General features: G+C 38.4%; 1 protein-coding gene across 1 annotated transcript in view; it reads left to right on the forward strand.

Moving 5' to 3' along the window:
* enox2 (ecto-NOX disulfide-thiol exchanger 2) overlaps nt 1-14,138 on the forward strand; it is a 119,890-nt gene that overhangs the window by 24,226 nt on the left and 81,526 nt on the right. The window contains exon 2 of the mRNA XM_022759948.1: nt 8,314-8,460. Within this exon, the coding sequence (XP_022615669.1) occupies nt 8,314-8,460 (147 nt within the window). The remainder of the gene's footprint in view (nt 1-8,313; nt 8,461-14,138) is intronic.

Here is a 14,138-nt window from a genome sequence, read left to right on the forward strand (position 1 = left end):
CATTGTGCATGCATGTGTAAGCGAACATGACCTTATCCACTGCTGTGTTGTCTTGTCAAGATAAAATAAGATGGATTTTATTGCCCCAGTGGGAAATTTGCCTTGGACATCACAGTGTCTGCAGTATAAAATCACAACCCAAAACAACGAATACATTCATCCATCACTTGCACAACACACACACTTATACGCATTCTCATTCTCTCACTACATTGCAGAAAGGGCATGGGCCTTTGACAGTAGAAAGCGGATTATACTGCAAACCAAAGATTCTTAGTCAGTTTAATGGAATAGAGATGAGTGGATGGGAGATTTAAATAAATTAACCTTCAGTGAATTCCCTGAGGCTCAGAGGAATGACAGAGGGGGTCTGAGGAGGAATTTCTTCCTTGTCAGTGATGTTTATGAATAGTCAAGACATGATTATGGTGAGCTGGTGCTCCTCAACATCCATGTTAACCTGAGATTGTGTTTGAAGAAGAGCAGGAGTGAACACTGGAGGTATTGACAAACACAGGGGAGCGGAAAACAAAAATTAATTGCTCTCCTTCCACATCAGTATCCCTTTGCATTTGTTTTGCCCTTTATCTGTCACACTATGCTCCAGCTCCATATGCCAATGTATTAGAAGAGTTCATACCACATGCCGAGCAGGAGGGAAATTTGTAAATGCACAATGAGATACTCCAATGCTAGCATCGTTTCAAAATGTCATCACAACATCAGGGAATAGATTAACCTTTACCAAACTCCCAACTGTAAAAACATAATTCTTTCTCCATGCTTATCATATATTAACCCTGATTGGTGTCTCTGACATTTACTTAAAGATACAAAATACTGAATATCCTGGATATTCTGTCTACTGATTAAGGTGTGATATCACACTGTAATCGTTAAAAAAAAAAAAATTAATTAATTAATTAAATGTTGTGCTATATTTGTATTTACATTTATTTCTGGGTTAAAAGTGTGTTTTGTTTTGTTTATTTATTTATTTATTTTTCTTGGATTTTCTTCTTATTGCCACTTGATTGCTTCTCAGAACAGTGTTGATGTTCAGTGTAATTTGGGAAATGCCTGGTTAGATTTATTTTGAGTAACTTCAACAAAATTTGATCAGTCTTTTAAAGTGATAAGCTTTCTGATTAATTTTTTTTTTGGCAGTGTTGTTGGTGATTAATATTCATCGCTGTAATGTTTTCCGCCTCATTTCACTGTGATCCCTGTGCAACTTTTCTTGCCAGTTTCTTAACTGATAACACCTGCTACATCTCCAAACAATGAAAGTGTGAACTGTTCTATGGGGGTTAAATAAATTATTGCAATAAAAACAGAGTTTAACCAGGTGCCAGAGGGAAAAGTATGTGTACAGAGATGCTAATATCTACGCTATGTAAATTTCATGTTAATAGAAAAAGGCTCTGTAATTAGAGTAATGAAAATAGAGAATTTTCTCAGTTAAATACAGTATAGAGCAGAGAAACTGTGCACTTTGCATAGTTGTTTCTTCATCTGTTGTGAGTACAACTGCTTAACTTTAACAATAGCATGTCAAAGTCAGAATGGATGAACAGTGCCACTGTGACCAACGTATTCACCGTAACCTTTCCTCTGTAAGACTTTATGTTGTCGAAATCTGAGTGCTGATAGATGCTGAAGCTTTTCCAGTCCAGATTGTCGACTTAATGGTCTTTTAATTGTCTGTGGTTTTAATGAAAGCAGAGGTTTTGTTTTACCTGGCTGAGGTCTGTCAGTCACGGTCAAGAATATGAGAAGATGGTGTACAAAGACCCAGAGTGTATTCATGGTGATTAAATTCTTTTGTGGTTCCAGTACAAAGAACTGACAAAGAAAATGTTGCACCTCAGGTGTGAAATTTCGAACTTCATGCAAAATTTTCATTAACACCCAGAACTTGCAAACTTGTTGAAACCACATGACATTATCTTTGAATGTGATTAAAAACACACATTGTTTGCTTAAAGGCTGCCATGGCTCATGGATATATCTGTAATTTGTAGTGTGACCACGGCTTTCATGGTTCACAAACTATTAAGGTTTTGCCTCGTCTTCAGCAAACGCAAGGGTCAGAACAAAGTAGGATGCTCTCAGCCATTAATTTTAGTTGTTAAATGATCAAAGCCTGCAGCTGTACATAAAGTGGTCCTCCACTGGTACAAACTGCCTGTTGTTTTAACTGCTCTTTGTCTTTTCTATAAATACATAGGAAGTGAAAAGCTTGGCTAATAGCCTCATGAGAATGCCGCAGCTGCCTGGCATGCCTCACCCTCCATTGCTAAGCCACATCAGTCAGACACCTTGTTTATACATCTGCTAGGGGCACTCATAACTTCAGTCAGCTACCATTTTTAGGAGGCTCTGAGCTCGTGCCTACAGTCCTGGGCCAGTACATGTTCTGTTGTTCTGATGGACACTGCAGGCTATGAATAGAGCTATATCTCATTTTATTGTGGTGAACTGATCTGTGTTGAAACTTTTTAGTGAGACTTGGTTTCATCAGTAACCTTTCAGGTCACTGAAGGCTAATTTGGGATCCTGTATGTAGACTTGCCAGCTGCCACCCAACATGACCAAGAGCTATAGTCATGACTGTCACTTTACTGTCACCCATAGCAGCTATCTCTGCAGTAATGGCAATACAGCATGTTATCAGAATGAGACTTGTGATCTGCATTACTAATCCATCACTGGACAATGTGACCTCTGCTATTTTCATTCAATCCATTACTAGAACACTTTTTATGGCCTTTCCACCACAACCACATTTTGCCCATATAGTGTGCATCGCTATTGTGTCTTAAATATTAACAGCATGGACTTGATTACAGTCAGTCAAGCGGGAATGTCAACATTCACTGGTTCCATCCTCTCAAATGTGAGGATTCACTGCTTTTCTCTGTCTTATACCATTGTGGATTGAATATCTTCTGGTTTTAGACTCTTGGTTTGAACAAAACAAGCAAATTGAAGAAGTGACTGTGGACTTGGTGAAATTGGGGTCACTTTTTGGGTGGAAAGATTATTACTTCAAAATCTATTACCTCAGTGTTTTATTTGATTGTATCCTCCCATAAAGGGCTTTTTTTTCTGGCTTATGTTTCAGATGACACTCATTGTCTATTCCCAGTAGGTTGTCTGTCTACACTTACACTGCTGGTCTGCTCTCTGTACGTCTGTTGTTGGTCAGAGGTTTAGAGAGAAAGGAGATCTACTTCATAATGCTAATGAATAAAAACTAGTAACCCTTGTCCTCATGGTTGTAATGGGACAGTGGCTTGGGAATTTTGAGCTTAATCTAAGTGAATACTGAACAATGTTTTCCTGCGTTAATTCAGTCCGTTGGAACCAATTGTGAGCTCATGACCTTGCAAAGCTGAAGTGGTATTTGCGAAGACGTTTCTTTGTGTATTTTTGTGCATGTTGTGTATTTTTTATATTTTTTTTAACCATGTACAACATTCCAACAGCTTTGTTTGGCTGCTGATCGACACAAGGCTTGGTGATTATTTCCGATTTTTAAGGCTGACAGAGGGAAACACTTGGAGAATGTCCTGTAGCCCTTCATACAATACCACCTCCCTGTGACGTTTTTGCTGTTAAACACGAGAAGTTGATCCTCTACACCTTATTTAGATTTTGTCCTGATAGGCGAATTCGCTCAGCCACTTAGCTAGATGGTACAAATCAGTGGAGCTGAAAGGCAGTTTGTTGACGGACAGATATGGTCGAGTAATGCAGTGGAATAGTCAGAGAAGCAAATTTACTTCTGAGGTTGGGGATATGTTAATGTTGTGTGCCACCATCTGGCCCTTTGCCTTGTTTAGATGAATGAGTGCGCAGTGGTCTACATGGCCTCTACATGCTTCTCAGTCCTATCTTAGATTAATAGTCCACTGCTTAGGCCACCCCCCCCCACCCCACCCCCTCATTCAGCTCTTTTAACATTGTGCACTTCCTTCTGCTCTGCATCACGCATATTCTACCATTAGGTTTATAAACTGATAAGAGTTAGATTAAGGATTATAGGAGAATTATACAAACGTGTTAGTTTAAGAGAATCATGCTCAGTGCCAGCGGGTTACAGCTGTGATCTCTTCCTGAAAGATCACAGGTTTGATTTCCACAGCTGCCAGTGTGTTTTGAAGTCATTATTAAAATCAAATTATGAACTCATTTATTGATCCAGCATGCAGCAGGCTTGATTATCTCTGTTCTCTGCAATTAGTATAACTGACCCAGACCAGACTGTTGTTTCCATATTATTAGAGATTTCTAATACTGTACTGTGGTCTCTTTCCCTGCCAGTGAACTGAGGCATCACTTCTTTTTTGGTTATGATTTGTTGGAGTTCGAGAAGCTTTGGGGTCTCAGATTAGATTACTACAACTCACCAAAAAGTAGTTGTACTTGAAATTGTTGCAGGTTAATCATCAATCAACTAAGCAGTTAATCTAATAATCATATAAGGTCTTTGAAATATACAAATAATATTTATGGTTGTCAAATATTTGTCAGCTTCTGTTTTACATCATGTAGTTTTTTTTCTGTTTTTTTTTTTTTCTAATCAAAACACAGGATCATTCATCAGCTTTATAAATCATGAGGCCTATTGTGTGACTGGACAAATCAAGCTGTTATTGTAATCACTCTGGTCCAGCTCACACAGACTTGGTGTTGGTTATCAACATAAAGTGTGTTATTAACCTTTTGTAATTATAATAGGGTGGCATTGTATGCAGCACATGTTCTCTACATGTTCTAGATGCTTTAGTTAGTTTCACATCCACAGCACTTAAATGGTGTTTTAATGACCCACTGAGTTTCATTGTGTATTCTAATGCTTCAGTCTTTTCCTGGCTCACCATATCATTAATGGGGCATGTTGTTAATGTACGTCCTTGATGTAAGATCAGGTCAGTTTCACTAGTGATGTTTCTTGTACCCCTTCCTGAAGCAGCAGAGCATTACGTTTGTCTCTCAGTTCCCACCATTTTCATTTCCCTTCATTTACTCTGCAGTTCCTCTACCCACAGCCTCCGCCTGTCTCCACCCAGCCTCCTGGTATTTATTTTCCTCCTCCCCTGGGGAGTGATACTCACTGACATCACTCCTCCCTCTGGCCAGATGTTGAAACTTAAACACACCATCCATCAGCCCACAGACATATGAGTAGCACTGCAGACAGGGGCAATGACCCAGCAAAGACATTCTTAATACAGGTTTACACACACTCACAGGCGTCATTCCTGAGATCTGTTCCCACTCTTCATTTTTGAATCAACATATATTTCTGCAGTGGGCCATCACTGTTTGATTACTGTTTCTGAACACTGACAACAGTTCCTGAACTCAAACCCAGAGAGCTACGCTTCTGGTGTGAGATAAAATAACAATGTACAACCAAAAGCTGCTTCATTGAGGCTGAATCCTTAGAAAGCTTTCCCCACCAAACTTTTTTATAGTTTAGTGATGCTATCCTGCAACAGCCAGATAAGGAAACCGTACTGGATGCAGTCAGTCACGTAGCTCTACATCACTTTTAAATAACAACACATTTCTTTCTTTCTGATTCATCCTTCTTCTGTAGCACCACTCACCTTTGTACCACATTTTTGAAGTCCTATTCTTAGCATCTGTTCCAGAGAAAAGGTTGTGAAATCTTTGAATACATTATGAGAAAAAGTTAACTTTTTTTGTGTTAACTTTCTTGAACTGAAATAACACAGTAACTGGTGAGGTTAAGCGCTATTTCCCTGTCAGCTGTTTGCAGTGCTGTTTCACTCTTTCCATGGTCTCTCTTGGCCTTTCTTCATGGGAAACTCACGTCTTTCATGACTGAAACGCTGCCTCTTTAAATATAAACTGTAGCTGTTTATTGGTGACAGTTAACACTGGCAGAGTAATGGATTCATTTCACTCTCTAGAATATTGACGGTCATCTTAAAAGAAGCGTGACAGATGGAAGCTGAGTGGGAATCGACTTAAAAGACGTGTGACTTATGTGCGGAGTTCAGACAGAAGATCTGTTTAGACTGACTCTGGCAAACACACTGTCCCCTCTTCCTAAATCTAACAAATCTTCCACACTAAAGTTTAATGTATTTTAAGGCCTTATTTCAGGGTGTGTTGTCTGGATTGCAAACACGACCTTTACCTCTGCTCTGAGACCGTTTCTTCTCTCTTTGTAGACGCACAAAGAATGAGTGTGTATCTGTAAGAGAGAAAAAAGATTTGTACACAAATCAGTATTTTCACTCACGGCATCTTAATAGTTTTGTAAACTTCTATGGCAAAAGGAACTAAATTGTTTATTCTGCCTCACTGTCCTTTTTCAATGTCAGAGCTCCTTTTCTTTATTTTGTATCTCCCCTTTCTTTTTCTTTCTCTTGTCTGAGTGTCTGAACTGTCAGTCTCTGTTAAGCTGTTGATCAGCCTTGCTATTGATTCACAGAATTCATGAAAAGTGATGTGAAGACAGAAAAAGGTGGCACAGAAAGCTGTAATCTGATTAAATCCGATTTTACATGGAAACACGAGAATGCACCACAACACACCTTTTTATGAAAATATTCAGTGAACATCCGTTTTTGTAAAGATTTTTGTTTAAAATCCTTAATAATGATGTTGATGTTAAGAGCATTGTCTGAGTTTGATACTAACTGATTAGGGACCTTCAGACCTCTGACATAGCCACCATAATGTGGGTGTTCTAATCTGCTGTGCCACAGAGGCAAAAACAAATCTGCGCCCAAATAAGTGTCATGAATTTTTCAGGAACGCAGACCGAATCTCTCCAGGACCCTGCTCTAAATTATAAACAAATACACCACTCTTGAGAGCGCAGAACAGCTGGTACGTTAAGCAGAAAACACAAATTAAGTTGTTTATCATTTATTTGGAGTCAGGAGCAATCTCCACATTATTTTTGTTTTGATCTCCTGTGGATCTAAGTAGTGTTGTTGTTGTTGTTGTTGTTGTTGTTGTTGTTGTTGTTGTTGTTGTTGTTGTTGTTGTCGTATTGTATTCATGATATGACTGTTGATCTTGTTATGGTAAGATAACAGTGAGAAAAATAGAAAAGAATAAGAATAGAATTGTTCATTATATAGAATATCTGAACTGAATTTTTCTTACAGTGAAAGAAGAACTGCCTTTACATTAGTGATCAAACTGGGATCAGACTCAATGTTTCCTAGTGTAGAAAATCCTTTACATTAGTGATCAAACTGGGATCAGATGCTGTTCTCTTTTTTATATTTTGGAGGTGCTATTTTGGTTTCAAACATTAGATTCTTTTAACTTCACAGCATTCTTTCAGAGAAACATTCTTAGCAGCATTTGCGCCATGTTTTTATTGTTAGTTTTTGGCCTTGTTAAAATTGACCTTGATTGGAAGGGAAGCAGTTTATGTCTCGGTGTCTGTGCGTGCACAAAATCTTTATTCAGAAGTCAACTAGCATATCAATGTTTCTCTTCTGTGCCCAAGATACTGACAGAAATGTTTGGGTATAGAAAATAAAATCCTCCGTATAGATTTCACTTTTTTCAACTTATTTAAATATCTACAAGTTCCTGGTATCTGCTTTTTCCAAAACATACCGTCTCATACAACTTTGTATTAGGGCTGCAATCAACAATTATGTTGAATATGGATTAATTTGCCAATTATTTTGCTTGGTTTGGGCAGAAAATAGTGACAAATGCCAGACTAATCATTTCAGCTTTATTTTATCAGTTTAGTTGAGATAACTAACCACAATGTTCATGAGTGGCTGCCTAGTTGCCATGGTAGATGTAGATGTTAAAATTTCCATGTTTTTTCAGGGCTCTTCGAAGTCATCCATGTAGGCTTCAAAGTCAGGATTCAAAGTTTAATCTTGACTTCAGAAGCATCAGCTGAGAAGCTTTAAGATGCGGTTCTCTAGATTTTGCTCCTATCACATGATCACAGTTCCTGAAAGCAGAAGGAAATTGAGTGGAATTTGATTTGAGAAGAATTTTATCACAGTCATATTTCTGACTGTTGAACTTGATTGTACTGAATCGTGACTATTGCTTGAATTTATTGCTTTGTTGTGTGGTTCCCCCAGTGCCACCATTATTAGTGGCATTGAAAAGTGTTTATACATGTTTATACTCCAGTGATGAAGTAATTAAGCCCAAAGGCTCCAACATGAAAAGCTTGGTATGCTGCGTTCTCACTTTCATGTGACAGTGTTTTCTCCTTTGGTCAGAAGCTGCTGCTTTATTTACTATAATGTGGCTTCCTGTGTTATCTGTGTGTTCCAGGACTCAACGCTCTGCCCTTTGATCCAGCAACCAACAACGACCCTCTCCAGTTCAACGGTTCCAGCGGGCCGCTGGTGTCCGAGTGTCCTCCTCTGGAAAACACAGCTGAGAATAGCAAGAAGAGGAAGAGAACCATCCTGCCTCCAGGTATGCACAACAGCTACCTCACAAGTATTTTGCCATAGGTGCAGCATTTCTGTGTTCTCAAAACCTTACCATTTTGCCCTCAGCCATGTCGAATTTTAAATGCATGTGTCAGTAACCTTGAAAAGAGAATGGCCTCCCTTCACTCCAGAGAGCTTTGATACAACAGCGAGATTTCTTACCTGGAGATTTCTCTTCCCTTTCCTCTACCAACATCAAATAGCTGTGATGGGAATTGTTGCATAATCCTATTATTTGGTAGCGGTTTGGGAAAAAAAGTAGCTTAGTTCAGTCTTTGTTGTTTTCGATTAGCTTGCCATGTCCTGCGGCTCTGGTTGTCTGGCCTGTTTGGAGGTCAGGCAGCTGCAGCGGGAAACTGCTCTGCTGAGATTGTGTGCCTGACTGTCTGTTACCGTGCCAGCACCACCTGCCTTTCACAACTGCAACACGCCCTCAGCTTTCTCACACACACACACACACACACACACACACACACACTGACATGTCACACAGTGAGGGACACACTGAGAGGAGCGTGCCTGTACACACGTGTGTTTATGGAGAGTGTGCATAATTAAACAGTAATTTAAGTTAGCAGTGGGTTGCCTGGTAATGTGACAAATTAAAGAAGGACTTTATAATTAAAAAATTAAAGAAGTACTGACTAATTAATTGCTCTGTATGTAATAGAAAGAAGAGGACCCTTAAGACGGAGAGGTGTTGTTCCATGTTCTCTGCTTTCTTCACGATGCTAATTTGACTGGATTAATACTCCACATTAACAAGGCCCTAATTGCCTATTCATCTTTTCTTCACATCTTCACATGGATGAGTTCACATTTTGATAAAGTTTAATTTCATTTTAATTCACTGACCATGTCAAGCTATAATTGGATAATGTATCACAGATGATTGTCAAACAAATAAACGGTGTCGGTCCAAATGATGAAAAGCTGTACAAAATTTGTGAAACTAAGACCATGTGTTCATGACACTATTTTGTACTTTCAACACAAAATGTAGCAAAATAGCAGCAGTGTTAATTGACAAAAACAAATATTTGTGTCGAGTAATGATGAGTTGAAAAGAGATACGGTGCGAAATGTGTTTTCAGAGTGGGTGAATTATTACTCCAACAACTTGAACAGCCAAGACAGAGGCAGAAGAATTTCTGCAGCCTTAAAGTAGCACCGTGACTCTGCTGAAGTGTAATGTCTCGGTGACGCTGAAATGAAGCGATTCATTTTTGTTTTCTTTTCTTTTCTGAGGACTGAAGTCAGACCAACATGTCACCAGGAGAAATTTCATCATACTTAAAAACTCCACTCCCCTTCGGTTAGGAATCATTTTCTGGCCACTGGTGATGAAACTCGAGTCGTTCCAGTCGGCTGATAGTGGAGGAGTTCACAAATGTCCAAACTAGGGGTGTTGATTCTCACATTCTCAGCTGGAGTAATCATACAGAGAAGAAATCTGCTGTATTTGATCTGATTATTAGTCTATCCTGATTATAAGATGAAAAACTAAACATGAAATACTTTCATTTCAGCAACATAAATCCCACGTATGTGTAGCTGTAGTCTGTCAGTCACAGAGCTCACACTTTGTTTGACAGTTTGCATTTTTCACACTGTCTTTTTGAGCTCCTCATAATTTGTGACACCTGCGATTCTTGGCTGCTCAACAGATGATTCGGACCACGTGTGCTGTGTTTCTGCTGTCCATGTCAGGGGAAGCGTTCCACTCATTTTCACTCGTCAGAAATTTTATTCCTTCTGTGGTAGTAATACACGTTACACAAGCCATCAGCAACTGAGGCTACAAACAACCTATAATGCGACACGCTTTCCATTCAAAAAGAATATCTTAGGTTGTGAACACATAATTGTGTAGTCTTTGGATATAATACAACCCCTGCTGTTTCAAATGTATTTTCAAGAAAAGAATATCATTGCAAGTCTCAACTGCTATATTTTTAAAATTCTGTTTCAACTGTGCAGCACCATGTTTTTTCCATACATGCTTGCATACTCACAATCCACAGATACTAAAGAAAAAAAAGGACTGAACAAGGAGAAAAACTAATTTAAATGTGAGCAGCAAGTTCTCACTTGTCAGATTTCCCACCACAGCCATGAGAGTGTAGTATCCTACGGTCATAATATAAGTAAAATAAGTCCAATGCGAAATCACACAGTCAAAACAGTCATGCAGGTTTCTCTCTGCCATTGTGCATGGCAGGAGCAGTGAATATGTAATGTGTTCTTCTGTTGTCAAGTTTGCGCAACATCAGGAGAAGCAAAGATGTTCAAAATTCAGAAAAAGCGTTGATGGGAACAGTAGTAATAATGAATAGTGTCAAATTTGTGTTTGTTCTCAGATAAAAGCCTGTCAGAAAGTAAGTACATAAATATTTGTTATCCTACAGGTGGGCAGACCATCACATTTTTCCTTGGTATCATCTACATAGCAACAAGGACGAACTGTTCTGTCATTCTCGACCAAGTTATTTATATCAGACGTAGTGACTAGGACAACTCTCTTCCTCTAATATTAAATAATGCAGGAAGTGAAAATGGCCTCTTGTATAATGTAAAAGTGCCTTTTAATATCTTTATATATATATATATATATATATTTGTAAATAAATGCCACTGTGATCACATGCTTGCTCTCCAACTAAGGGACCACCTGTTTGCACTTGTTTACACAATTTTACCTTGAACTTTTTCTCATCATATGCAGGAAAATCATATCACTGCAGTTCTAAGTTCTACTGCTCAACTCACCTACATTAGGTTTTCTCAAACAGTCAAGCTGTTAATCTGTATTTATATTTGATGCAAGATGGATTGAATCCCCTGCTTAAAAGATCAGACGTTCACTGGAGGTCCAGAACAGAGAGATATGGCTGTATTGGCTTAAAGGCATCTGATTCTGATTGTATCCAGTCTCAGTCAGGTCCTTCAATTCTCTGATGGAGCTCATTAAAAGCCGTGTTGATTGAGTTCCGTTAAGGGACCCTAATGGATAGATTTTTCTCATTACCAGTGCCTTTATCCCATCATGCACGTGTGCAAGCATCCGAAGCAACACATACACTTTTCTTAGACATTACACAGCTGCGTTTCCTTTCAATAATTGATTAAGAGTTTGAGAATGCAACAAAACAAACTGCCTGTTTGATGTGGCCCATGAGGAAACCAAGTCATTTCAGACTTATTGCCACCCTGCTGATCGATTATTTACAAATTATCTTTAAATCAGCCGACCGAGACCACGCAACAATCAGCCAGATACATAATTAAGAGCCCTCAACTCCGTTAAACAGTTTGGTAAAATGTTTGAACTTTAATTGATATCCTGTTCACTCTGCTTCTAAATAGACAATGTTCACCCAGCTCACACACTGGGACTCATTGTGACTAACTAATATTTTTATTTAGTTTACTGTAAAATGGCTCCAGAGAGATCAAATTCATTGGAAATCATAACAACTTGGTTGGAAATTTCCAGTTTGTTTTGACCCTTTTACTAAGGCGTATATAAAATGAGTGTTGCGCTTCTATGTCTTGGACCCAGTAAAATTGAGGCAGTGAATAGTTCAACATTTTACCATGCTTTCTTTATCAAACACCACTGTTTTTATATCGTTGTTCTCTCTAAAGTTAGAGATGATGTACTTGGCCACCACGTTTGCTCTTTATCTTTTTTTTTTAGTTTTATGTGTTTATGTTCACTCACTGTGTGTGTGCGCCTGTCTTTTAACAATCCATAATAAGTGGTGCCTTGGGGCAGCAGGCACACTGCAAGGATTTTTCTTATTCAGTTTTTTATCAGTTTTACAACACAGCCAGAGATGGCCATTTCCCCTCAATTCCTGCTGTTTTAAAGCTGCAGGTGGTGAAGAGAATGAGATTTTGAAATGCTGCTCATTTTTACTGGAGCAGGATTCCCCCTCTTACAATGAAAATAAATGTCATTTTACCAGAACCTCCACAAGCTGGATTTCGTTATCTCACACCTCTTATGTTAATGTATCGGTAATAATAATCCTTATTTGTGAAGCAGTTTAAAACAAAGTTAACTTGATTTACAGTGCAAAATGCAGATACAGCAGAGTTCAAAAGCCATCATAAAACACTTGTCTAAAAATAGAAATAAAAGGAAGAAGAATAGGATTAAGTAGACTACAGGGAAATGTAAAACATTTTTCTATAAGAGTGATATTTCAGCCTGAGAATCATGGGTCCCACAGCTGACACAAAATGTGTGACATGAAGACATGCATCACTCTGTTGAGATGTGTTCAGACCAAATGTGAAAGAGGTGAAAATTCACTTTAGCGGATAAACTGCTTCCACTGGAAACTGTCTGTGTCTGTGCAGTTGCAAATAACTTCGTTTATGTGAAATAGCTCTTTGAAAGGGAACGCTTGGCCTTTGGCTAAATGGGTTTCAAGTACCCTTGTAACAAGGTTGTTTGACTGCAGAAAAATTGAGTAGTGATCAGAACAGAGGCATATTTTCAAACCTAAGGCCATGCGTATGGATTCATCTAAAGTATTTCCAATGCCAGGATGAAATAAGTCACCTCACTCTCATGTTTTTCTGTGCATGAAAATCAATTGATTAAGTTCTATCACAAAGGCCAATTCACAGCCATAGTTTTTGCAAATAAAAGAATTGAACTCTCACCAATCCAATCTCTCGTGCATTAACCTTTAGTGGGAGCTAAGTGTTGAATAAAATGTTATTGATTCTTCAGGAGAAAGGTTAATGTCTTTGAGCAAAGGGAAAATAAGGATACATGTTGTGTAGGTAGGGAGCGACAGAAGTTCCCAACATGACATGTAGCAGCTAAGGTTTATTTTGGATACATCACAGTAGGAAAATAGTATAATGGACATGAAAACATTTAAAGGTCTCCTGTGGAGCCTTCATCATAAACAAAGTGACTTTTGTTTACACTCAGCATTTCTCACTAAAAGAAATTGTATTCCTCCTTAAGGCCTAAGAACAGTGTTGAAAAACATATTTTTTTCTGATATGCTCTGGCTTTGGGTCAGATGGCTTTTTTAAAGCTGTATTTGTATTCAACAAAATTAAAGTGAGTTATCATTGTTTTCTGCATAGATTTTTGCTGTGAGAGAATACAAACACGCTGTACATCACATTGTGAGGGGAAAGCAGTGTCGACTCGTGAGTTAACAACCATCAAATGGCACCAGGACAGATTTCAATTAAACTCGGTGTAATAAAGGTTTAGGGCATTTTGCACATCTGATAAAGTAGTCGTGCTCGAGTATGATTAGGAGCAATTCTGAATTCAGGCTTGAGCTTAAAGTGCAAATCGTTCTATTCCCGATTGTCAGTGTAATGTAGATTTGTGTGCGGACCCTTCCACGTAATTTAGCGTAAACAGAAATCAATGTATGTCTTGTCTGTAACTGTTCACGTCTATTTTGGAGTAAACCAACCTTCAGTCTTGAACCTCAGTAGCTCAGCCACAGTAATATGCATGTATCTTTACCACTTCTGGTGAGTACGTCAAAAGTTGTGGTCATAATGATGTTGTTTTTCTGCTTTGCCTTCAAAAGTAATTAAGTAAAGGAAACCACAAGCTCTAAAATTCTAATAGGCTGAGTCATTTTCGCATGAAAAGAGGAAAATTAAAGAAAA

This window comes from Seriola dumerili, unplaced genomic scaffold (genome assembly GCF_002260705.1).
Source record: "Seriola dumerili isolate Sdu_G_001 unplaced genomic scaffold, Sdu_1.0 BDQW01000331.1, whole genome shotgun sequence".
Taxonomy (NCBI): domain Eukaryota; kingdom Metazoa; phylum Chordata; class Actinopteri; order Carangiformes; family Carangidae; genus Seriola; species Seriola dumerili.